This window comes from Mucor velutinosus, assembly GCF_035048745.1.
Source record: "Mucor velutinosus strain NIH1002 chromosome Unknown tig00001563, whole genome shotgun sequence".
Classification (NCBI taxonomy): Eukaryota; Fungi; Mucoromycota; class Mucoromycetes; order Mucorales; family Mucoraceae; genus Mucor; species Mucor velutinosus.
In genome coordinates, this window is record NW_027041904.1 from 3,446,830 (window position 1) to 3,473,012 (window position 26,183).

The 26,183-nt window shown below is 39.5% G+C and overlaps 7 protein-coding genes across 7 annotated transcripts; 3 read left to right on the forward strand and 4 right to left on the reverse strand.

The window, feature by feature from the left end:
• Positions 1-522: 522 nt before the first annotated feature.
• Positions 523-5,453, reverse strand: ATC70_009752 (uncharacterized protein; the record flags this gene model as incomplete). The annotated part of the gene is made up of 4 exons (XM_064828980.1): positions 523-3,272; positions 3,330-4,878; positions 4,984-5,086; positions 5,203-5,453. The coding sequence occupies 4 exons, from the start codon at positions 5,451-5,453 to the stop codon at positions 523-525; spliced, it is 4,653 nt and encodes a 1,550-aa protein (XP_064686182.1).
• A 6,410-nt stretch (positions 5,454-11,863) lies between these two features.
• ATC70_009753 (uncharacterized protein) lies at positions 11,864-13,982 on the forward strand (the record flags this gene model as incomplete). The annotated part of the gene is made up of 7 exons (XM_064828981.1): positions 11,864-12,233; positions 12,291-12,390; positions 12,455-12,820; positions 12,884-13,113; positions 13,169-13,353; positions 13,464-13,694; positions 13,749-13,982. The coding sequence occupies 7 exons, from the start codon at positions 11,864-11,866 to the stop codon at positions 13,980-13,982; spliced, it is 1,716 nt and encodes a 571-aa protein (XP_064686183.1).
• Positions 13,983-14,305: 323 nt separating this feature from the next.
• On the forward strand, positions 14,306-15,866 carry ROM2_4 (RHO1 GDP-GTP exchange protein 2; the record flags this gene model as incomplete). The annotated part of the gene is made up of 4 exons (XM_064828982.1): positions 14,306-14,438; positions 14,494-14,873; positions 14,934-15,408; positions 15,463-15,866. 4 exons carry the CDS (start codon positions 14,306-14,308, stop codon positions 15,864-15,866), a joined length of 1,392 nt encoding a protein of 463 aa, XP_064686184.1.
• Positions 15,867-16,240: 374 nt separating this feature from the next.
• On the reverse strand, positions 16,241-17,371 carry ATC70_009755 (uncharacterized protein; the record flags this gene model as incomplete). The annotated part of the gene is made up of 1 exon (XM_064828983.1): positions 16,241-17,371. One exon carries the CDS (start codon positions 17,369-17,371, stop codon positions 16,241-16,243), a length of 1,131 nt encoding a protein of 376 aa, XP_064686185.1.
• Positions 17,372-18,156: 785 nt separating this feature from the next.
• Positions 18,157-19,180, forward strand: ATC70_009756 (uncharacterized protein; the record flags this gene model as incomplete). The annotated part of the gene is made up of 3 exons (XM_064828984.1): positions 18,157-18,643; positions 18,697-18,894; positions 18,951-19,180. 3 exons carry the CDS (start codon positions 18,157-18,159, stop codon positions 19,178-19,180), a joined length of 915 nt encoding a protein of 304 aa, XP_064686186.1.
• A 2,536-nt stretch (positions 19,181-21,716) lies between these two features.
• ATC70_009757 (uncharacterized protein) lies at positions 21,717-23,137 on the reverse strand (the record flags this gene model as incomplete). The annotated part of the gene is made up of 5 exons (XM_064828985.1): positions 21,717-21,820; positions 21,879-21,987; positions 22,043-22,126; positions 22,260-22,505; positions 22,580-23,137. 5 exons carry the CDS (start codon positions 23,135-23,137, stop codon positions 21,717-21,719), a joined length of 1,101 nt encoding a protein of 366 aa, XP_064686187.1.
• Positions 23,138-23,973: 836 nt separating this feature from the next.
• On the reverse strand, positions 23,974-25,937 carry ATC70_009758 (GDP-mannose 4,6-dehydratase; the record flags this gene model as incomplete). Its single annotated transcript, XM_064828986.1, has 8 exons — positions 23,974-24,551; positions 24,605-24,811; positions 24,881-24,994; positions 25,048-25,152; positions 25,230-25,388; positions 25,447-25,665; positions 25,754-25,825; positions 25,892-25,937. 8 exons carry the CDS (start codon positions 25,935-25,937, stop codon positions 23,974-23,976), a joined length of 1,500 nt encoding a protein of 499 aa, XP_064686188.1.
• Between the last annotated feature and the right edge of the window lie 246 nt (positions 25,938-26,183).

The window sequence follows — 26,183 nt, forward strand, 5'->3', positions numbered from 1 at the left end:
GAACAAAAAAGAGGGAAAAGGAAGGCCGAGGATGTCATGCCGCTTTTTATAGCTCAATGGCGAACTTTACCTATTGAGGTACAAACAGATTGACAACTGTCAGGCACTCTCCAAATGTAGCAATCAGTAGTACCCTGTTAAATGTCTCATGACTCAGGGTATGCAGACTATGTACTATGCTGGAAAATGTCCCAAAACTCACAGTAGTATAAATCATGCAATCCCACGTAGACTAACATACGGCATGTAATTATATTCGGATGTAACTAGTATTGCTCATGGCACTTGCAGTAGGGCTAATTTTTTTTTTTTTTTTTTTTACTCCATGTTGTTACCCAAGAGGCGGTGCCTTGACAAGTATGTCCAATTGACTTTTCTTTTTTATATATATAATAAAAAATAGAGGGAATAAAATTACAAGAGAAAGAGCGATTGCTGTGCTTGACGTTGAGTTAAAGAAAGAGAGTATACAAATAGAAAATGGTTGGTGAAAAGAAAACAGAGATATATAAAGATAATAGACTATAAACTAACAGCACAAAGCTTCCCACTGTCATCCATCAACTTTTTATCGCCCTGCTGTTGTGAAGAGCCATCACCATTGTTGGTATTATTAGTATTTGACGAAGATGACGGCGCGTTGGTGGATGAGTTAGCTGCCGCTGTGGTGGATGATGCTGAAGCAGCAGCTGTATTGGACGTTGCAGCAACAGCAGTGTCATTGTTATCATCCAGTTTGACGAAATCGTTGTTATCCCAATCGAAACCATCCAAACCCAAATCGATGCCTGATGTAGTGGAATCGTACCAAGAAGATTGCAAATCACCGCTTTCCACAAAGGCATCCTCTTCCTTGATAACTGATGTGGGCTTGGTCAATAAGCTCATATCAGGTGTGCCAAATGTCTCGTCTTTGTAGCCTTCTTTCAGTGCAGAGGAATAACCGCCATCAAAGTGCTGTTGCTGAGACGGTTGTTGAGAAGGGGGTAGCGAGGAAGATGGCTGTTGTGGAGTGTGTTGTTGCTGCTGATGAGGTGTCTGCTGCTGTGACGGATGGTGGTGGTGTTGTTGTTGTTGTTGTTGTTGTTGTTGTTGTTGATGAGGTGATGCATACATATCGGCAGGGTTGGTGCTTGGTTTAGCATTCATACCATTGTTGGAGAAGTACAGTGAGGACATGAGATCGTCTCCATTACCACTGCCATTGGGGCCGGCTCCAACCATCCCAGGATGTAGCGTCATGGAGGGTTGCACTATCATGGAATTGGTCTGCTGACTGCTGGATGTGCTGGGTATCTGGCCATCTTGTTGTGACATGCCTTGCTGCTGCTGCTGTTGCTGTTGCTGGAGCTGGAGCTGCTGCTGTTGTTGTTGCTGCATTTGCATTTGACGCATTTGCTGCATGTGCTGTTGTTGCTGCAAATGTTGCAATTGCTGCTGTTGCTGCTGTTGATGGTGCTGCTTTTGTTGTTGCATATTAAATTGCTGCTGCTGTGGCGAATCTTCTTGCTTGATATAGGCATTATTCACTTGGGGAGACTGTGTGTGTGCCATGGAAACAGGTGTATTGGTAGCGGATGAAGCTTGCTGCTGTTGCTGTTGTGGGTGATGATGAGGAGACGCGTCTGAAGATTGATGACTTAGTTGCTGTTTAGCAGCCTCAATATGGTCATTCAACAGTGCCTGGATCTGCTGCTGTTGGTTGGGCATCAAAGTCATCTTGTTTTGTGCAGCCTGTTGCAAAATCCAGTTGAATTGCAGTGCTTTGGGTGGTAGCAGATTGACAATTTGAGGTGGAATACCGTTACTCACAGCCGCCATGTAGAATGCCTGTGATTGCGCTTGATGTTGACTGAGCGGCATGCCTCCCTTCACTGGAATACCTCCATTATGATTGCCCATCATCACACCGTTTGGATTGAATGGACTCATGTCCATGCCATTGTTGGGCTGCTGTTGCTGCTGGGGATGTTGGCCCATGCTAGTGTTGTTGTTGAAAGCAACAGGATTGGAGGGATGTGACAGATTGATATTAGTATTGTTCATGATGGCAGGGCTGTTTGATGCAGAGACGGATGTCACTTCAGGCGCTGATTGAGGAGGTTGTTGCTGGGCCAGTGTCGATGAAGCAGGTGCAGAGGCAGGCGTGCTATTACCAGTGTTTGCTGTTGCAGATACAGGTGTGCTCTGAGAGGCTGCAGAAGTAGCAGCGGTGGCGGCGGCAGCAGCAGCAGCAGCAGTTTGAGCCTTTTCTTTATCTGCTGCTTTTTGATTCTTTCGACTCAAAGTAGGTGATTGTGATGCAGCAGAGGATCTCGATCCACGTTGTTTCTTTGCAGGAGGTAATTTCAAATCAATGCTTCCACGTCTGATACCCATAGAAGGTGTTGTAGGCGTCGCAGCAGGTGTTGTTACTGCAGTAGAATTTGCCATCACTGGTGTATTTTCATTTGAATTAGACGGTACAATGGCGGAGGAAGAGGATGCGTCGGCGGCAGTACTGGATGTATTAGCAGCAGCAGTAGTAGAGGGATCTAGCGAGATTTGGTCTTGAGATGGCGCTTGTTGCTGGTGCTGGTGCTGTTGTTGTTGTTGTTGTTGTTGTTGTTGTTGTTGTTGTTGTTGTTGTTGTTGGGCTTGATGTGCTTGTGCCTGTTGCTGAGCGATAGCCTGCTGTTGCTGTTGCTGTTGACGAAGCATGGCAATAGCCTGTGCTTGAGATTGTTGGCTCATGGATTGAGCTTGATTCATGGCACCTTGATGCATCAAAGCGGATTGCATGCCTTGTGGATTCATCATTTGATTGTAATTCACAATAGGACTTCCCTGCATGCCTTGCGCCTGTTGTTGCAATTGTTGCTGCTGTTGCTGTTGCATGTGCATAGGCAGTAATCCGAGGCCAATTTGCTGTTGTTGCTGAGGATTGCCATTGCCAGCCATAGCGTTCATTTGCTGCTGCTGCTGCTGTTGTTGTTGTTGTTGTTGCCCTACAGCATTGCGCACCCAAGTAAAGTAGCCGCTAAACTGTTCGCGTAATTTATGCAGATTCTCCAAACTGATGAAAAACTTGTTTTGCGGTAATGCCACCAGTTGGTCCTCGAACATGTACTTCATGAGTATCAGTCGACGCGTTGCTTCCACGTTGCTTGTCATGGCCAAAAAGACAGGCAGCAGATTATCAATTTTGTCGTACATGGACTTCATCTGGCTGATTTGATCGCGGATAGCCATCTTGTCACTTTCTGATAGATCTTCAATCACAGGGCCACGCACTGAAAACACGATGAGTTATTCGCAATTCTCTGCTTGGACTGACATGATTACTTTACCTCTGCCTTGACGCACACTTTCGTCCATTTGTTTGACAATGCCAGCAGCACTGTTTCTTTGCTGCAATGTCAGTGGTTTCAACACACCATTGGGCTGCATTTGCATCTGTTGTGGCTGTTGTTGAGCCATCATAGGTCTTTGCAAGCCTTGCTGTTGTGCATGAATACCTGCTTGCTGCTGTGGTACGAATTGCGGGGTCTGTTGTGGTGGAAGAGGAGGTCGTGGGCCACCACTCATGTTCTGTTGTGCTTGTGCTTGAGCCTGTTGTTGCTGCTGTTGTTGCATGCGTTGCATCAACATTTCCTGGTTGACCATTTGCTGTGCTTGTTGGCTGGTTTGTTGTGATTGAGGTGGAGGCCTCATGTTAGCAAACTGCTGCTGCTGTTGCAGCTTTTGCTGTTGTAGCTGTTGTAATTGCTGTTGCTGCTGAACAGACGCCAATGTAGCAGGCACCGAGACAGGTGTGCTTGAAGCAGATAGCGCACCACCGGGATTCCCCATGGCATTAGCAAAATTTGCAGTAACAGCGTTTTGTTGCATTGGAGATCCAACAGCAGAATTAGCATCAGATTGTTGTGCGAATGGTGCTTGCTGCTGAGGTTGCCCTGGCCTGAAATTACCATTGTTCATTGGCCCGTTAGGCCCATTACCAGCGGCACCATTACTATTGTTACCCATAGCGGCTTTGTTCATTCCCATATTCATCAATTGTTGCTGCGTCATGCCACCCATGCCATTGTTACCAACACCACCAGGTTGTCCTTGAGGCAAGAAACCATGTTGCTGGATTGGAGATGATTGAGATTGCTGCTGTTGTAGCAGCATGTGGTTTTGAATGTGAGGAGAAGACTGCTGCTGCTGTTGTTGCTGCTGCTGTTGTTGTTGTTGTTGTTGCTGTTGTTGTTGAAGGGCCATTTGACGTGCAAAATACATTTGAAATTGCTGAGGAGAAATGTTGAGACCTGCTTGAGCAGCATTAGAGGCATTCATGTTTTGTAGCAGATTAAGTGGTATTTGGTTTGGCTGCTGTAGCTGTTGTGATTGCTGTTGAGGCGGTCGCTGTTGCACTTGTTGCATAGCTTGAGGGGCATTGGAGACAGCCATGGCAGCAGCAGCAGCAGAGCGTTGGTAAGCGAGCATTTGAGCCTGTGCTTGCTGTTGCGCGGGAGACTGAATGGCTTGTTGAGGCGGCCTTCCTTGCTGTAGCATGGCTTGCTGATAATTTGTTTGCTGAGGACGCATTTGATTTTGACCCACTGCTTGTTGCTGTTGTTGTTGTTGTTGTTGTTGTTGTTGTTGTTGCAGTTGCTGCTGGTTCAAATTCAAAGGTGATTGGAAATTAGTGCGTTGGCCCTGTTGCTGTTGCTGCTGTTGCTGTTGTAACTGAGGCGATGATGCGACCTGACCACTCACATTACCCACCAGAGGAGACATTGGCTGCTGCTGTTGTTGCATCATACCATTCATATTGTTTCCCATATTCGAGCTCTGGTTGATTTGATCTTTGATGTGCTGAAACTTCTTAGCGTAGGCCAGAATGTATTGATTCTACATAAAAAGTAACACTTCAATACACACACACACACACACACACACACACACACACACACACACACACACAATCACTAATTGCACCAAGAAATTAAGTTTTACCTTGCTTGTACATCGTTGATAAAGACCTGCTTCAAAGTTACTTGCAACGTTATATGTTTCAGTTTCTGATGTGGTGGGTGATAAATGTTTAAGAGCTAACGATCTAGCAAATCGAGAATAAATTAATACCTGTTATTACCCTCATGGCTCTCCATCTCAAAAGCGAGAAAGAGAAAGAAAAAAACACGCGCGCATCAAAATGCACCATCTTGTACTTACAGTTGACTCACAAAACGACTTCTGTCAGGCATGGTCACTTCATTTCTCCAATTGGCATTGGGGATATCATTGGGATGGCCTAGATTGACTTGCTGCTGCAGTTGCTGTTGTTGTAATTGCAGCGGCTGTTGTTGTTGTTGCTGCTGCTGTTGTTGTTGTTGCTGTTGAGCTTGATGCTGTTGCTGTGGAGTTTGTGGTTGAGGTGGTGGCTGACCATTGGGCGTTTGTAGATTGGGATTCTGTTGATTCATTTTTGTTGTATATGGACTTTTTATATGATTAAGGAGCAGGTTGGTAATAAAAAGCAGAAAAGGTTAATTAATATATATTTCAACATGCAAATTTTGTTTATACTTACATATTGCACACACACTCTCACTCTGGCAATCCTTCTCTATCTGATAGTGTAGTCTCTTTTGTATATTGGATGGTATCAATCTTTCTCTCCCTCTCGCACTGTTTGTATGGGCGTGGCAAGTTAGCTTCGTGTGTGGTGGGGTGGTCTTTTTTTTTTCTGTATATATAATTTCCAATTTCTCTTTCTTTTTTTCTGATTTTAGATGGCTCAAATGTGTATTAAATCCCTTTTTGTATAGTGATTTTTACGCGCGAAAATTCAATATGACAACAACAAGGTCACAGTATTTAGGCAAAATGTAAAAAAGAAGGTAGCGAAAAAAAAAGAGTTAAAAAAGAAATGAAGAAAACAAAGGTTATATATAAAAAATATATATGAAAAAGAGAGGATATATAAAGTTAAGGGCAGAGAAGGGAGGAGAAAAGAAGAAAAAAGGGAGGATTTCATTGGAAAAAAATTCTTTGCCTATACACGTGATTCATTGACCCATTTCTGTTAAAAAATGATGCTTACAATGCTCTTTGGCCCCATCGCATGCTTCAATTGAACCATTCAAATGTTTGCCTATAGGTATCCGTGCGAGTTGTTGGATCCACTTCCTTTGCATTCTATACAAAAAGCGAGAAAAAATTTTCGAGATCAAACCCGTTGACGTATCACATGAGCTTATTTTGCCTGAATCAAAAGTATCTGATGCCATTGTCAGACTTCTGCAGTGCATGAATACCCTGTAGCTGGCCACTCTCTATATTGTGCAGTAGTACAGATTAATCCGTGGTAGTCGATCCATGATCAAAATTAACATGGATGTCGCAATGATTTACCACATCTGACGGACCTTTTTTTCCCATTGCCGATCAACAACCATCAACAAAACGCATTTGATCGCCATAACAATGCTGACGAGGCTCAGATCAGGGAACCTTGGAGTAATCAACAAGAGTTCCAAGCACGCAGTCCCTTGGCTTCTTTATTGTGTAGATATATGTTGTGTAGTTCTCGCAATTAACAGAGGATGAACTGGGAATATGTGATTTGATCGCCTCCCAAATGAGGATGAAATAGCCAATTCTCATCATCATACCTGGTATCATTGGCGAAAAATTTTAACATCAAGCAAGTGTTTGAAACGTGTCCAGTTGTAAAATCTGTTGGAAGACGACATTTGGATGCGTTTAGGTGGATTATGTGTGTATACTCATCAGCAGAACTTTCAGTTGCTATATTCAACTTGACTTGAGATGGCTGGCCAGAAAGAGAGTCCATGTAGTGTTACATGAGCAGATCAAAATACCGAAATATATAAAAATAAACAAACGTATTAAACCATTGCCTGGATATTGAATAGATCAAGGCATTGAAGACTCGACGCATCCATGCATAAATCATTAATAAAGAAATGCTACATTTTTGTGTATTAATAGCGAGACACGCAAAGGGTCAGATGTTTCTAATTGAGGGAATTGAGGTTGTCATCTGGACTGAGTAACTGTAAGCTGCTCAATGACCGCAACCATGTATATAATATAATTGTATACTATATCGTAGATTTACAAACACGCTTATCAGAGATCAAATGTCATGTCATGATTCTCAAAGCATGGCATGAAGTAAATATCATATTTGAAGTTGTCATACACACATGCAATTAGCATGATGTCAATTGGTGGTGCGTGCGTTTCTTACGTAATTCAGGCATCGCTGTGTTCTTTCATCTTTCATATCATTCGGCGAGGCTTTGATATAATTTAGTAGTAAGCGAAATCAAGTAAATCTAATCAAGTATCTGTATTGGGTTATAAAAATGCTTCACTGCCATTCCAATAGGCTGACGGTTTTGCGTTTCGCATTAGAACTCGCCTTTGAATGAGCAATTTACAAGGATTAAAGTCTCGCAGATATAAATAAAATGGTAACCGAAGCAAAAAAGAATAGCCAGGTAGAAATTGAGTATTGTTTGATGCCCAATATCCTTTCCATTATCTATATAATCAATATCGATTGTCATCTATATTAGACAGGCACAGCTGTTGCCAGTAGAATTTTATTTAATCTCCGCTTACGCTTTTTTTGCCTGATTTGTAAATTTTTTGTTTATTTAAATAAAGCATTGATTTGCCCTAAAAAAAATTTTTTTTGTTTATTTGCGACTTCCTCGATCTATTTTATGATATCCGACTATATAAATCGTGATGATCATCCCACACTTCCCTAAGCTGCCCGTGGTGGTAGGGCGAAGTGGTTAAGCATCCAACATGCCATCTGGATGATCCCGGTTCAAATCTCAATGAATGCATTTTTGGTGATTATTTTGACGTAGTACTGATGTCCTCGTTTGGTGTTTTGTGCTCTTATCCAGTATCCATATTTTGACAATTCGCATGATTGTATTGGCTCTAGGTGTCGCACCTGATTAGTAGTAGATTTCTTTCCCAACTTGGTTCATTATATATCTTATTCCCCATCATTGCAGACATTGGGTCCACCAACAGTCTTTTCTTTCCCTCAGTATGACATTTTAACGACTTTAAATAAAACCTGGAGCTCGACTCCCTTACACAAAAAAAAACGCTTCCTTAAGCTTTATAAAAGTACTTTTCAAGGCGCATCCAATGGTGCTAATTATAAGTAGCGTTTTGAATAAACTTGGTGAGCAATATTAAAAAATATGAAATGAAGTTTTTGGCGACAAAGTCGAGGTTTTTCATATGAAAACCTCATAAAAGTGATTTGAGAGGCTGCTTTGGATCGAGAGAAACATTTTGATTTGATATATACCGTAGTAAAAACCTTCATTTTCAAGGTGAAAAACACGATCGTTTAATTTTTGATGAAAACCATGAGGTACCCCTCATGCTTTTTAGCCGATTTTTGGCCGTGTTTTTTTTGGCCCAAAAAGTTGAGCAAAGGTGTCAAGAAGTTACTACTACTTAAGTACAATTGTTTGGCGTCATTCAGGTGGCTCAAGAAGGCCTATGTGTCAAGATATGAAGGTTTGAAAACTGTCAAATTTGGTTATGTTTTTGCTTTATGGCTTTAATTACAAGGCATGAATCTCATCTTTGGTAACTGCAATTTACTGGAAGGGTAGTTCCGTGGCCTGTGAAATTTCTAATCCGAATAGGAGGCATATTGATTTGGTAAAGCTAATTCATGCAAATTTTGATGCGTTATGTTGTTGGTCATAAGCTTATTAACAATGGAAATGAAAACCCGAATTTGCTGCTTGAATACTATGGTTTTGCAGCTTCGCTTCGCTACAGTAAAGCCCCCTTATTAATCAATGCTATCAAATGTTGAATTAGACGCGTTATGTTCTTCCCCCAAACTTCTCTCCCCATTTACAGCTTTGCTGGTGGCTTTATTCACCTTGTACAGCACACAGTTCTTTAAAATTTTGAAAGGATATGATTTGTTTGCCTACTTTTTTTTAAAATGCTTTACAGTATATATAGTGAAGATGACGTTGGGGTGCAAGCTAATCTTGTCAAGGCCCAATATTTGCATAGCCTTTTGAACAGCCTTACAGTACCTACATAGTCATGCAATGTGCTATATCTTGTTTGCGAAGAGCGTAGAGTATTATTTAATAACACACTGCCAAATCATGCTATCGTTTAATGGTTTTCCTTATAAAATCGGCAGATTTTGTAGCTAATCCAAGTAAGTATGGCTATTCTATAATGTTGTACATCTGTAGCAATGGAAATAGTTTATATCCGGACAGACAACCTACTTGTAACGCCCTATATCAATCGAAAATGCGCGAATCTCTGCTAAATTTTGATATATTTGGCCAGCAATTTCCCGTCTTATAAGCCGTTTTAGACCACCAGAATAGCGCCAAACAATTGCTTTCAACTAGTACTAGTTTTTTGACACCTTTACTCAACTTTTTTGAGATGGTCAAAATTCGACTAAAAAGCATGAGGGGTACCTCATGGTTTTCATCAAAAATTAAACGATCGTGTTTTTCACCTTGAAAATGAAGGTTTTTACTATGGTATATATCAAATCAAAATGTTTCTCTCGATCCAAAGCAGCCTCTCAAATCACTTTTATGAGGTTTTCATATGAAAAATCTCGACTTTTTCGCCAAAAACTTCATTTCATATTTTTTAATGTTGCTCACCAAGTTTATTCAAAACACCTATTAGATTTGTTACCATTGGAAGCGTCTTGAAAAGTACTTCAAGAGTGTATTAGGAAGTACTTTTTTTTTGTAGGGGAGACGAGCTCCAGTTTTTATTTAAAGTCCTGTAAATGTCGCTATGAGTGATAGACAAGACTGTTGGTGGACCCAATGTCAGTCATGATGGGGAATAAATTATGGAAAGGAAGTTGGGAAAGAAATCTACTACAAATAAGGTGGGCACTTAGAGCCAATACAATCATGCTAAGTTGTCATACAGAGATACTGGATAAGAGAACATTCACCAAACGAGGACATCAGTACGACCGTAAATAATTAATCAAAAATGCGTTCACTGGGATTTGAACCGGGATCCTCCCGTTGGCATACGGGAGTTTTACCACTTCGCCCTACCACCAGGGGCTTGTATTAGGAAGTACGGGCTGATTATCACAATTTATATAGTCCAACATCGCAAAATAGCTTAAAGAAGTCGAAAAAAGACAGTATCTGTCCAATCTTGAACAGAAAATAATGTACTGAGTTTAAATTAATTTTGGCGGCGGCATTGCTGCTGGCTGACCTAAATGCCTTGCTGGTGATGACAATGATGATTGCTTAGCCCGAATAGTTTCTTTTTCTTGCAAGTTTTTCCTTATAAAGGTGTCTTTTGCAACGACTATCTCAAAAAAGTCACTGTAGATCTTACCCAAGTCCTATATTTACTTATAACCAGCTTTATGCTGCCATCTCAAGAGCAAGGTCAGCGAATGGATAACTCCCTCTCCTGACTCATAGCCCCTCCCCCCCCTTTTTTTTTTTTTTTTTTTTACTGTTTAAAATCTACTTGATATGCCAGGCTTTTATCATCTCTTCTAGTTTGAAATGTCTTTGGCGAGAGCCCGCAGTGTGACGCCGTCAATGAGCGTAGCTAGATTGACCGGCTAGTCAATATATACACTAAATGCAAGATCTGAATGTCTCGAAATACAGTAAATCTATTCTAAAATGGGTGTTTTTCTTGATTGCTTTATGAAACATAGCCTAGAATAAATCGATCTTTGATCCAAAAGGTATAGCGTTTGTGGATATCTTAACTTGGCATATGAGCCATCCTCTTCCAGTTTTGTTTGATTCAGACTCAATAACGCTTTGTATCACTTGGAATATGTATAGGAGTAGCACAATAATGAACCAATTCAAATCCTTGCCTCTATCTTCTTTGATAAAGCCGGAGCAGAAGGACAAGAGGGGCATTGCTTTTCAAATATAAACAAAATGACTCTTTCGAGCGAAATGCGCCCCTTGAAATACCATGTACCTGGCTGTTAGGTATTGTAAAGGCATTATTGTTAGAGGATTAAAGATAAACGAAGACAATTTGCTGTCAAATGCTGCCTGCTGATATCATTAGCTTGTTATGGAAGAAACACAGGTGAAGGTAATCAACTAGGCACGAATGGCAAGACCGTTAAGGAAATTTATGTTACAAGGCAGGTAATTGCACACGCTCCGTAGATCCAAATGCCTGAAATCACATTATAGTCTGTTTCTTCATTAGCTGATGCCTTTCATGATTGAATGATAAGCTCCTTGTTTGAAGTCCATTGTGGACCGTTAGCATTTCAGGCACTCCCATATTCGTCAGAACAGCTTCTATTTGTGTGACATCCAAGAGCACTTATTACCTTCCCAATGTAATCACTATGAGTTAGGCCATCATGCTTACACGGGGAGACGCTTTATTCGCTTAAATTCTGCTTCAATGTAATGCTCTTGTTGGAGAAAGGATAGATGAAATGTCTTGCACTAGATATTGCCGTATTGCCTATTCGTTGTAATGACCTGCTCGAATGCTACCAATACATGGTAGCACCTCCTTGATTTGAGACTCACAAAATTTTCTATTTGGTAATATCTTGGAATAAACAACTGAGGCTAAATAAGAAACCAATCATTATAGTGTCCTTTTTTATTAGTTTCCCTTTTTCTCTTCTCTTCTCTCTTTCTTTCTCTCTCACACTTTCTTACACCTTTATATTTTAATTAAGCCAAACAATATGTCTTTGGTTTTATCTGCCAATGCAAGTGAAGGGGCTGGAACCCTTCAAGATGATTTAGTTGAGGAAAAAAGACATAGCAGATCACTTGACCTCGAGCCAAACGCAAGAATGCGATTACACCAACGTTCAGCATCTGAAAGTGATGGTATCGATATTATTGCAGCGACAGAACAGAAAATATCACCCTCAGAAGTAGCATCTTCTGTGCCAACAACAAAAGAAGAGACTTCGATTAGTAACTCTATGTTTTCACTGTACAAGAAGCTGGGATCTCCTCGTCGCAATCGCAGCCTTACCAGCAATAACAGCAAGGGCTTTACTAGTAAATCAAGGGCTTCCATTGGTTCTGCATTCTCCAGTTTTCGTCAACCTAGCCTATCCAGCATGTCTACCAATACAACAACAGCTTTCTCTACGACTGCCACATCCAATAATACCAACAAAAAGAATCGATTCAGCATGCCTATAAACAATCCAGGTATGCGGTCTATCTGTGAGTGTAGATATATATATATATATACTAACAACCGTCTAGATGCTGCTATTGCAATGAATCCCATGAACTATTCGATCAAAGAAGAGGAGCAGGAAGAGATCAAGAAACCTAATCTGCTGGAACAGACTGGTACCTCAAAGTAAGATTTACTGATATGCATTTACCATGATTTCCCTTTTTCTTAACCAAATTCACATGAAAAGACGTTCTTTGCCATTTAGCTTGCAACATGAAATCAATCAATTCTCCATCGACGGATTTGCTCATAAATATTTTGCCACACACAAAAGAGGTCTATTCAGAAGAACTGTGCCCATGAATGAACTGCTCTGTTGGACGAAAGATTCGATTAAACAGCCTCTTTTGACCAGCAACAAGACATTGTTTAGCAAAGATGCGTTGAAATGCTTCAAAATACTACAAATGCTGATGAACGACAGACCAAGGCCTCGTACATTCAACTACATTGAAAGCTTTCAAACATTACTGAGCTGTGGTATCACAAAAGGACAAATGCGTGACGAAATCTATGTTCAAATCTGCAGGCAGTTGAACAAGAATCCCAAAGAGTAAGCGATTCAGATGTTTTAGGGTGCCAAATTACTCACATTTTTCGTCCTCTCTCGTCATAGTGATAGCATCAGAAAAGGTTGGGAAATTCTGTGTGTTGTCAGCGTCACCTTTCCGCCTTCAAAAGACCTGGAAACCTATTTGCACCGATTTGTCCAACAGCATTTTGATCAGCACAAGAATCAATTGAATATTCTTAGTCGGTATGTCTCTGCAAAGCTAGTTCGTATCTGTAGTAGAGGTGCAAGAGGAAAGGTGCTATCTGCAGCCGAAATTGAACGAGCCAAGGCAAGTGGTTTAATGGTGTAATTGGCAAATAATTGAAATTAACGCATCTCTACAGGAAGCCCCCTTTAAGCCATCTGTATTTGGTGAGCCGTTGGATGTCATTATGGATCTACAAAAAGATAACACTGCACTCTTCATACCCAAAATTGTCACGGTCTTGACACAATCAGTGCATGATTTGAATGGATCCACCTCAGAAGGTATTTTTCGTGTACCTGGAGATGCAGATGCTGTTACTGAATTGGTAAGATTGCTTGCTCTTTTATTATTGTGCAACCATCTAATTAAGTCTCCATTTGGTCTTTTTTTTTTTTTTTTTTTTTTTTTTTTTTTTTTTTTTTTCTTTTGCTTTAGCGTATTCGTATTGAGAATGGCAATTACGATCCAACTGGTATTGAAGATCCCAATGTACCTGCCTCTCTCTTGAAATACTGGTTGCGCGATTTAGCGGAGCCTTTGATACCAACTGATCTTTATGATGACTGCATCAAACATGCCCATGATAAAAAAAAAGCCATCGATATTATTAATTCTTTACCCAATGTGAACCGACGAATTGCATTGTACATGATACGATTCTTGCAGGTAAGTAGATCAGTGCGGATTCTAGACTTGCGCATTCTAAATCACTCTTTCCAGGACTTTGCTGACCCTCAAGTGATCCAACATACCCTAATGAATGTAGTCAATCTGGCTATGGTTTTTGCGCCTAATTTCTTGCGATGCCCCTCTGTCAATCTCACCACCATTTTTGAAAATTCCAAATACGAACAATTGTTCCTCAAAACATTGATCACCGAGCTGGAAGTTGACAAAGACGATTGTGCCTATAGCGAAGAAGAAGTTATTGGTAGAATCAAAGAACAGGTCTAGTTGCACAGCAACTCAATCAAATTCTGGACATTGTATATACTTATTCAAAATAAAGAACACTCTTGGCCTCTTTGTTTTCATCCAAGCATATCGACCACATCATCCGTAAAATTGCATTGCCATCAGATACACAGTTTGTGGCAGGAAAACTAAATTTTACCATCCAATGCCATTGTCCTACATCAAATAAGCACATTATTTTCTCGTTGGACAAGACGAGCAATCCACTTGTGTTTCCTCAAGACTAAATATATAAGTTTTCTCATCTAATTTATTCGAAATCATACACTCCTTCTTCTTCTTTCCTTAACATATACATTGCAATGAAGGCATTCTCTATTATTGCCTTTGCTTCACTCATTTCAGCAGTATTTTCGCAACAGTTGGCAAACAATGCAACAGCCTCATTCAATAAGGATGAGGACAATTACCCCTTTAAAACCGAAATTACAAATGGTAAGCTCTATAGATTGACTCATCTGCACATCATGCCTGATACATCAATCGATAGCCACTTTAAACGGATATACAATCGAGTATCGAAACTACTACAAGATTGTTACAAACACCATCCTGGGAAAGACATATTGTTTGGTAAGCGGGAATCAAGGCGTTCCTGAAGGCTGTTCCACTGAATCAGTCATTCAAGTTCCCGTACAAAGCTTCAGCCTCGACAGGGATTCATATGGTGTCGTGCCTTTTATCGAGCTACTCGGTCTGCAGAACAATGTCATCAAGACAAGCACAGCCAACATGACCTCTCCCTGCATCAAGGACGGAAGTGCAGACACTAGCACAAATTCACCTCAATTGGTCTTTTCGTCATCAAGCTCATTTGGTGCCTCATATGTCGCATTCTCAGGCGATGATGATAGATTAGCCCCGCTTCAGGTAAGTTGAAAGTGTTCCAAAGCGGCCAAGAAGCAGTGGACTCAATGATTTGCACATTAGAAAGCTTCGTGGTTGATGTATATCGGCGCATTCTTTGATATGGAGCTGAAGTCATATTCCATTTACACTCAAATCTCTGACAATTACAACTGCCATAGGCGCAATTTGGGGTCTCCTCTGACACCAAAGGCTGTCTCTTGGACTACATTTGATCCCTCTACTCACTTATTTACTGTGCACAGCGATACTTATTATGCTCAGCTAAGTCAAGATGCAGGTGGTCGACTCGTATCCACCAATGTTGCTCAAGGAGATACATTCAAAACCAACTACACGACTGACTTACTGCCTTTGGCTAATACACTTCGTGGAGCCGACTTCATTATCGACTCCAGTGCGTTGGACGTGGACTACAAAACTTGGCTTGGAGCTGATTCCATGTACTTTACTGGGGGGAATGGCATTCAAAAAGTCAATGCCATTGTCAACAATCAAGTGTATTCAATTAACGGCCTTGTAAGCAACAATCAGTCAGGTAAGGGTCCATTCTACGCTTTTCTATTTATCTTTATTCACTGTTTGAAAACAGATTGGTTTCAAAGATCAGCCGCTCGTCCTGATCTTGCGTTACTGGATTTGATAAAGCTCTTCTATCCTGATTTTGCAATCGAGGCCAGCTCTGATATTATCCAATTTCCTGTCTGGTTAACTCCCTTCGCAAATGAAACAACAACTAGTCGTGCTATTACACCTGAAATTTATGGCGGTTGCGCTAACATGGCCAGCACAGCATTTGCGCAATCTGCATGTAACATTGGCGGCAATTCTCTCAGTGGAGGCCAATACACAAAGAAATTATCCACAGGAGAAACTGCAGGCATCTCTGTAGGCACAGTCATGTTTATAATTGTAGCTGCATGTCTTGGTATTTGGCTGTATCGCAGATATCGCAGACAAAAGAGACATAACTTTTATCGCATGAACGATTTCTAATAAATTACATATTCCCAAATTTGGATAAATTTTGATCATTTACTGCCGTTCGTTTTATTATGTATGGTACAGATAGAATAGTAAAGAAAGGAGGACAGAGAAAAGGTACATTGGAATCTATACAGCTGTGCATGCGTATATACCTCCTATTATAATTAATGAGAGAAAGGAGATTCTTTTTTGCTAGATAGTAAGAAATCGACAAGAAATATAAACTGTAAAGGAGAGTGTGTATATGTAAAATTAAAGAAGGTATGGTTATGTTATGTACACAAAATATAGGAGAAAATGAAATGGAAGGGGGGGGAGAGGGGAATAAATTAGAGAATATCGTCAATGAATGAAGGAAGGGGGAATAGTAATAAATATGTAATTCAGCAACAAACACTTGCAATGGTATCAACGGAGACTTTTCTTGCTTTCCACCAGCCATCATCTTCTCCTTGTTGTTGTTCTTGTTGCTGTTCTTGCTGAGCATCAGTCTTTAATGTGGGCTTTGACTTTAATTTACGTTTCCAAGCACTTGTTAAGCAAAGCGAGCTAGCACGAATCAAGAACGTTGTCTTTTTGGGTTTAGATGTCAATTCGGATGGACAAGCAGTGGTAGCGGAATGAGTTGGGCTGATCCAGCTTTTTGGGCGACTGCTGTAGCTGTGGTTACGTCCGATGGCGACAGTAGCGGGTTGTGGTGGTACTTGAGGTGTTGAAGCCACTGTTGGAGTAGGTAGAACTTCTTGCTCTGGTGCTGTTACCACTGCAGGACGAATCTTTTGCTCGAATTCCCTCAATTGAAATAATAAACCAAGATTTGGGCTGATGGGAGGAGCCAGATGTTTGACATGGTTGTAAGCATCTTGCATTGGCATGTTGTAAGTCTTCATGATGTAAGCAATGATGACAGTTGCAGAGCGAGCTACACCGCATTGACAATGCACAAGAATAGTTTGGCCAGCATTGCGGGCACGATCAATGATATCTATTGCTTTGGACAATTCAACTGCCAAATTATCTTGATTGTGTTGCCATGGTAGCTTTTGATAGGCAACATTGGGTTGTTGTGATGGTGGTAATGGTGGGTCCACGAATGTTTGAATACTGGAAGCAGTGCTACTAACAGAGGATGCTTTTGAGAGTGAAGGAGAAGGTACGATTGATGAAGAGAGCAAATCATCCATGGATTGGAACATGTACTCGTATGGATTGCTGACTTCTGCCGCAACATTCAAGATGGCTTGCACATTCAATTGTCTCAAATGATCCATATCCAAGGCGTTTTTTTCTGATCCCAAATAGAGAAGAGGCATGATCTTTGCTGGACCTAATGGATAAGCATTGACATTGTCTTTTTGCTGCTTTGGTTGCTGGAATTGAGGTACATTGAGCAATTGAGATGTTGATTCTGGTGAAAGGCACAATGATAGATTCTTGTTGTTTCTTCTACGATTAGCCAATCCGCTCGAGGTTGAGCAAGTAGGGGTAATTGATAATGATAATCTTTTGTTCATTTGAAGTATATCAAGAAGAAGACAGAAAAGCAGAAGGAAAGAAGGGCAGAGAAAATGATAATTTGTGATGCTATATATATAGAAAATCGGTTTCAAACGGAAAAAAAACAACTATTAATTAGTGAGCCAATTAGAAATACTTGTGCTAATTAAACCAATTTTCATGTTTGCCCCTCCTTGTTTATTATTAGCCTGCACTATTTGAAAACGCCACCTTTTTTAGGTACATTTGAGCTAATTGATTATTTGTTTTTTCGTTTGTTCTAAAATGACGGGTACCTTGCTCTTCTCTCTCTTCTCTCTCTCTTCTCTTTGTATGCCTCCCTCTTGGCTCCTGAATATACAAAATGATAGACACAATAAAATAGATGTGCCGGAAAGAATGAAATGTTAGAAATCTATTTCCATGTTTGTATCACAAAATAATGGTATATTAATTTGTTTTGATATGGTAAATGTTTTTTTTTTTTTTTTTTTTTTTTTTTTTTTTTCATCATTTGGGCTTTTAGCCAAAACATACCCAAACTCTAAAAATGATGTGAAACAAATGAATATTCTTTCCTTCTTAATAAGATGGTCGTACATTATTATTAATTGACAACAATTCGTTCTTGCTTTTTACGATCATCCGCTTTGACGGAAACAGCATCATCATCACCCATGATTGTGATGAGTAAACACCTGAAAGGGAAAACTTAGCTCCCCTCGTTCTATAGCGTCATCATTGAGTATGTCCATTATTTTTAGTTCTTTGTATTCCACTTTCATCAATAAAAAAAAGATCCATGCGTTTCTACAGCACTGTTAGCAAATGGAAACAGGACATTCTCAAAAAGAAATTACTCGAGAAGGATGTCATTTCAGCATCGCAATTCAATCTGATGGCGAACACGTTAAACCACCCTAAATATGCATACAATAAATTGCCTGCCAAGGGAACCATCTTACCGCCAGCATGGCATCTAGCTTATTTTCCTCCCCGTGTGCCTGAATCAGAACTTTCTCCAGACGGCTATGAGACGGACTGGAGTCCTCCTTATCCATACGTACATCGCATGTGGGCATGTGGTGAATTAAGCTGGAGCAAAGACAACCCTTTGAAAGTAGGCCAAAACGTAACAATGCAATCTTCAATCCGTGATATTCAAATGCGCCAAGGAGGAAGACGTGGGGATTCCATCTTTATTTGGGTTGATAAGGAATTGCACAATGAGCAGGGCTGGTCAACTACAGAGTCTAGATGTTGGGTGTATGTCAAACAGCAAGACAAAGGTACATGCATTGTGATGATGGTATCAACTGCAAGGTAATTAAAATCTTTACAGATGCTATCAATCAACGACAACAATCGCACCAGCTCATAACGAACCCATCGCCGACTCCTCCACCAACTGCTTCTCCTGATTTCATTATCAACTTGAAGCCAACTCCAATTACTCTGTTTAGGTTTTCCGCATTAACTTTCAATTCTCATTTAATTCATTACGATCACATTTATTCAACAACTGTAGAGCATCAAAAAGGTAATCAATAAACATGCATCAAAATCAATATGCATTTACATGATACATAATGACAGGTTGTCTTGTGCATGGTCCTTTGTCCTTTACTTTAATGGTGAATCATTTAGATCAATATTTATCCAACAAAAAGACCATTACCAACTTCGATTATCGATGTCTGAGTCCGCTGATTGTTAATGATCCCATTACTGTTATAGGTAAAGAGACTAGTGCTAACGATTACGACTTGTGGGTTTTAGATCATGAGGGGAAGATTGCAGTCAAGGGAACGGCAACTGTAGCTTAAAAGCTCACCAGAAGCACTGAAATAAAAAGAGCGGGTAAATTTGCGGTTGAATTTCTTGCATGTATGTTTGTTGTTGTATGTACAGTGCATCATGTATCGTAGTTAGTTACATGAGCAACTAAAATAAACAAAATTTGGCGCTTATTTCAACAACTTTATTTCATTCTCATATGTGCCCTGAGTGCTGGGGGGGGGGGAAGACTTGTCATTTGATCTGTGTGCCGAAATGTATTTCAATTGTTGTAACTGAATTTAGTTTATAGATTATAAATAATCTCGTCATTAAGCCTTTTGTGAGACAGAAGTTCATCTTCTTAGACATCTGTTTACACTGAGAATTCTTGATTCAAGATGTATCTTCCAACCTTGCATAGAGAATATATCTTTTTGTAAATAAAAGAAGGTGTAAAGCTATAATCTAGAAGCATGTTTGTTTTCATTATTATTCATCACCTGAGTATCAAAGACATTTTCTAGTTTATGCTCTTGACATGATAGTGATGGAGTGAAGTAAGCCGATGGCTCATCCATAACAATACATTTTACTGCGCAATTTGAAATCAGAAGTGTGATACTCCAGAGTTTATTTGAGTAACATGAGAGTCATTAAGAGTCTTTTTCAGTCGCGCAAAGACCATTCAATCAAGACCTAATACTTGGCATGTATAGACAAGAAACTTTACATTGTGATGGCTTAATATCTCTTTGTACTAAATAAATTCAAATGAGTTGTTTGGTATGCTCGAGTTATATCGTTTCAGAGATGACTCTTATATTTCCATCATGATATTATATTCAACTGGAAAATCAGCAAGATATTAAGAAAAGATTTTTTTCGGCCATTATTTGCCAGTAAATGTAATAAATATGTATGAAATATTCCAAGAAAGAATATAGTTGGTGTTACAAGATTTAATATTCGATTAATTTATAAAAAATTGGGGCTAAAAGAAGGCTTGTGATCGAAATAGCCGAGTCCAGTCTCTTTTTGCTGCTTTCATGTTCAAAAATCAAAAGCAGAGGATTATGAAAGCCCTTCGGAATGACAGCATTTGTGTCTCTGTATTCAGTGTTAATTAGGTAAATGCATAATTAAATGCACTAGTGTGGTTGCAATGACGGGAAACGGATCAGTGCTTAGCGGTATCCCCAAGCCTCGGCAACATGACGAGACACAAGATCAAAGATGAGGTACACAGCATCGGTAGAGATACAGCATTAGCAACAGTTTTGCATAAAGCTCTATTATTTATTTTCTTTCTGTTGGTACGAGTATGATGCTTACATTGCATATATTACTAATCAGCATAATAAGTTAAATTTGATTGCATGCTGACAATCACATTCTGAGTTCTGGTTTCTTTCTCTATGAAAGTACAAAAGTTTTTGTCATATCTAATGCGCTTTGTATTTTTATCAAGGCTGCTCTTCAAGAAATTTGTATGAATCCTGGACAAATATTCTATCAGTCAATATTTCCCAAACACATCAAAAAAAATGTATCAAAACTATGCTAAAGGTTTTTTCATCTTCTCTTCTGCGTTTAGCATAACTGAAAAAATAATCTACACTGATATTGTCATTGGTTGGCAACTAACACTGTCGAAATGGTTGCCTAGCAACAACTGCACCTGTCAAACCGGAGTTTAAACAAATGCAGGTACCATATATCTGTTTATATTCCGACATTCTGTTCCTGATTTATGATTTAAAATACATTATCCACAATTTTTCAAACAATTGAGAGATACAATGGTACGTATGGGTTTCTCTGACACATCATACGTTTTTGCGTCATAGAAGAGAAGGCTGTTATATGAGATTTCTGATTGATTGCCCTATTTTTCGATTGGAAGTACTATTTTTCAATTAAAGCATCCAGATTTGCAATGATGAATCTAGATTACGATTTTCATGACACCCATTGCAAGTATACAGTGAGCAGTTCATCTCAAGAACTGCTTCCTGTGCACTTTCTATAGCGTTCTTCACAGGCATAATGCAAATCCGAAACTTATGGCTTGGCCCCACTAGAAATTTTAGTGACTCTTCTACCTGATGGTGAAACAAAAATCAAGAGTAAAACAGTCCTTTGCAATTGCTGTTCCGCGCCAAAGGAAAAAAGCATAAATAGGCCAGAAAAATTTCAAATGGTTGTATTTCTTTAGACAAATCTTTCCTGACAGGAATGTATGATGATCTTTCCCGGCTCAGCAAACGATCACCCTCCCTAGAGATGCTTTGGTATTTCCTGGGAGAAATGACGATGCACGCTGGAGCCAAACATATCACACCTAATTATCAGCGTGTTTTATTAATCGATCTGACTCAAATGTCTCTTTTCCTTTTTTTAACACAAATTTCAAACGAAAAATGATAAATGATTAGTTTAGTTGGGGAAATAAGGGAGGCTTGTGTGTGGTTGATTTATTAGATTTAGTCAATGGATTAACATAAAAGGGAAATCATTATCTCTGATAGCGTGTAACAGCTGTAACTTTACCTATCCAAGGATAGGTGTCCTGTTTTTGTCAAATCACTTCATACTCGTGTCATCCCTATCGCTTTCTAAAGTTTCCTTTTTCACGTCATCTTGTAATTGTTTGTCTGCATTTTTCTTTTTGGCTAATTTTGCATAGTCTACATGTATTTCATGTTCAATGGCGTTTTCTTTTCTGTATAAACAAACGATACTTACGCAAACCACATGCATTGCACAGTGTGCGGGCCCCATCAGGTCCCCTTCTCCATTCCGGTGTTTCGGATATATTACATGAATGACATCTACCTTGAAACACGGGTCGTTTCTAACATCAAAAAACTTTAAATAAAGGCAAATTATTATGTACGTCAGATTCTTACCCCTCTTTTTCTAAGTCTACCGGCATTGTTAAGAGATAGCACATTGGTGGATGCATTCTTAAGCGTAGAAAACCCTTCAGATTCCTGTACATTTCAGATTAAGAAAAACGAGCACGCACAAAAATGATAGATTTAGTATAACCCAATGGAGATATTTTTAAAGAATGAGTCATTCTGAACAGATGGTAAAGATATACATTGTGTATTTTTTTTATACCTGATATTGTCCATCTAGACTATTCTGCGCAAGGTGATCAGGGACTCTATGCAATTTTGCATGTTCTGCAGCTAATTGATGTTTTCTCAATCGAAGTAATGCATTTAAAACTTCGTTTGCTTTGCCAATCATGTCATCCAGCCAAGGACGCATTGTTGCAGGATTCGTGAAATACTGATCATTTTCTACGATGGAGTGCTTTCTCTCTGTCATGTTTGTTGTTAAACTGTTGCAATGCTGAATAACCTGTTGATTTCAGTAAAAAGCGAATGTAAATATTTACTTCTAAATACAACCTAAATCCGTTTGATTGAACTTACTTGTTCAATGTCTCTTTCAATGCTGCGGATGGAAGGAGTGGATAAAGACGAGGGCGTCAATACTAGTTCAATAGATGTATTGTTGCTGCTGCCTTGGTTGTACACATGCTGATGGTGTTGCTGAACATCTTTATTTAGAGTAGATATCTGAGGTAGCGAATTTTGACGATAATGGTAATGATGTGTATGTTGAGGCTTATGCTGTTGATCTATAGCGGGTAGCGTATGACTGGATGCTGATGGTGATGCTGCTGTAAAATAATCTAATCTGTTTGTGTGATTTTGAGTGTTCTCGTTTAAACTGGGGATTGGACTCCAAGGCTCTTGATTTGATGGCTGATGATGATGTATAGGTGATAAGTTGATGCTGTTGTTGTTGCTGCTGCTGCCGATCTCCTGCATTGTGATATTGCTACTGGTCGTACTTAAAGCAGAAGGAGATAGCGTAGATGGTGGTGGCCAAGATCTGCTTGCAAAACCTGCATTTATAGATGAGATTGGCGGTAAAACAAGGCGTTCGCTACTGATTCTATCCTTCGCTTTATTGCTACGTTCCATATTCTGATAGCTATAGATTCACATGTATTTAGATTAAGGCGAAATTACATTGGAATCACATCAAGAATGATTACTTTTTTATATGAAATGTTTCATTACCTGAATGAAGGAGGAGATGGTGAATTTGTCATGATAAACTTATGTGCGTTAAAATAAATAGTGAATAAATAAATAAATAGAATGATGATTAAGAAGAATAAATTTTGTAAAATTTATATCAGTAAAGAAATTTGAGAGCAAACAGAAAGAAGGAGGAGAAGAAAGAGAAGAAAGAAGAAACGTAAGATGCTCAATATAAATGCAAGCTATATTTTAGTTATCTTGATGATCGATATCTAATGTGACAATTTTTTGAATACAACAAACATCAAGAGAATGCTAGCAATCGATTATAATACGCAATGCCAAATTGGAAGAGAGTCTCTTACAAATATTGGACAGTAAGCCAACACTGTAAGACAAGAAATCAGCGTTGAAAGAGTGAATTTTGAGCAGTAAATCACATGCTGTTATAATCTTTCATAACCTGCGTAACAGCACACACACACACTTACATACACACACATATAAATAGTGAGTTGATTTACCCACAGAATGATGGACGTGTCTTTACCCAGTTCTGGGAGTTGTTACTAATGCTAATTACCATTTAGATGTTGAATGATTCATGTATGCAAATCGACTCATATCTTTCAAATATATCACTCTCCGCTCTAAATTCATTTGAAAGATTGTACCTACAAATGACAAATTATACGGGGTATTACAAATTATACTAGATGGAAAAGGAGATGTGTGGTTTTTTATGTATAAAAGGGATTATATGTACATTTTTTTTATCGTACAGAGAATGACGCATTGATATTATTAGGGTTTTCGCCGTATAAGGTGTTGTTGCCTATGACCATACCATTGAACATCTGCTGTTGTTGCTGCTGCTGCTGCTGCTGCTGCTGCTGCTGCTGATAGTGTTGTTGATATTGTTGTTGCTGCTGCTGTTGTCTAGCGTAGTTTGTATATCGGCTATCTACTACTGGTAAAGCTGGAGTATGGCTGTCATTTGTAGTTGCTGATTTGGGAGTAATTGAATCCAATAAAACATCTCGTAGACGAAAGCACTGACGTCTACGTTTGACAAAGAAAAATGGCTTCTGTGCCAATGGAGTCGGTCGGCTGAGCTTGAGAGCCTGCATCACATTTTCTACCTCTTCGTCCGAGTCAACGAATGGTTCCTCATTTAGCTGAGTTGATGCCGAATTCGATTTGATGCCACTACTATTCGAGCCATTATTACCATTTACAGATGGCGGCATCTGTTGGCCTTGTAATCTCTTGAGATTCTTTATCGATTTTCCTCCAGATGTAGTTCCATTGCCATTGATACCAGTGAATGCAGCAGTGTTGGATGCAGGAGCTAGCAAAAAAAAGTTGGCATTGATTTGAGAGATACATTTTAGGAGCACATACCCTTGTTCTTAGCTACATGTTCCTTACCATTGGGCCGGCCGATTGACTTTTTCTGGTAAGCTTGCAACAACACATCGTACTTCTGTGATCTCCCTTCGACTGCACGTTTGGCACCCATTGAATGACTTTTGCATGTAAGCGATCGAGTACACGGCAAGTTGTTTTGTCCCTGAATGACGCCACATTGTTTATCCAAATCTAATGGAGCTATCAAAATTGCATGAATATGTAGATACGCATCATCTGGCCACTTTCAAAAAAAAAAAGATAATCTACCTTTCTGTTTTGTGGTCTTCTTTTGCTTTTCCTTTTTCATCTTTTTCTTGTCAGGTTTTTCTATGAGCACTGTGGGTGGTCTTTTCGCAGTTGTGGAAGGGGTACTCAACTCATCTAGTTTGTTTGATCTGATAAGCATTCACTCATTATACAAGCGTCCTTCTTACCCTCCAGTGCCGTAGCCTTTTTCTTCATGTTCTTTATCAATTTCTTTCTGGTATCTGGCTCTTCCTCTTCATCGTCATCTGTAAAGGTCGCTCCAATACATGATTCTATATTGGATAATAATTACCATATTCCGATCAATATCTCCTTTTTTGTTCATCCAGCAAATCTATTGTCTACTAACCCGAATGCTCTTTGAATTTGCTTGGTAGTATGGGCCGTTGACAGTTTTTGCATTTTACAACTACAAATTCCTCCTCCAAGGGCATTGAACCAAATATATCCATGTCCTTTACATCCAAGCGAGTCGTCACTGGAGATCCGCTTTCTGAGACGCTCTCAGCTATACAAGATGACAGAATAAGCAAGCAAGAATCCAAGCTATCTAAGCAAATACCTACTTTCTGATTCCAGATGCATGGCGTCCCTCACTTGATGCCAACTCAGGCCATATGAATCCTTGAATTCCTTGATGTTGGTCTTCTTTTTCGGCTCAATCGTGTGAATACCGCTCCAGCTCTTTTCGTCATGGAATATCGATAACGTAGCAGGTGTAACATGCTTGGACCAATTCAAAGAACCTTCCGACTGAAGTAATGGTTTCGATAGTTGAGTAATATCTACAATGTACATGGTGCAGTCGTTATATATGTGTCGTTTTTAACAAAACAAGCCCATCGTATTCGTAGCAATTTTCAATATTATTACCAGATTGCAATCTCTCTATTTTACTGCCTTTGTTTCGAAGTACATCTTGTTGCTCTTCACTCAAAAGGTCAACTGTGTGTTTGTGGATTGTCATCAACTTTCTTCATTCTGTATACATCTACTCCCTTTTGACATTACCTTTAGTGTTACCATATTTCTTCAGGCTGCTGTTTGCTGAAGCCATCCTTGTTAATGCAAATGAATGAATGAATGATGTCTGATTACAAGGGAAAAAAGATGAAGAGGGTGAAAATGTGTTTTGCTTCTTCTCCTCTTTTACTTTCTCACAGTTGTATCAGGAAAAGAAAAAGTTAAATTCCCTTGATGTTGAAAAGAAGTTTGAATCAAGTTGCTTGTCGCTCTCTTGTTCGCTATCCAATCTTAGCAGACAAAGAGCTGGCTGCCTCGTTTGCTTGGTATGTTAAAAGGG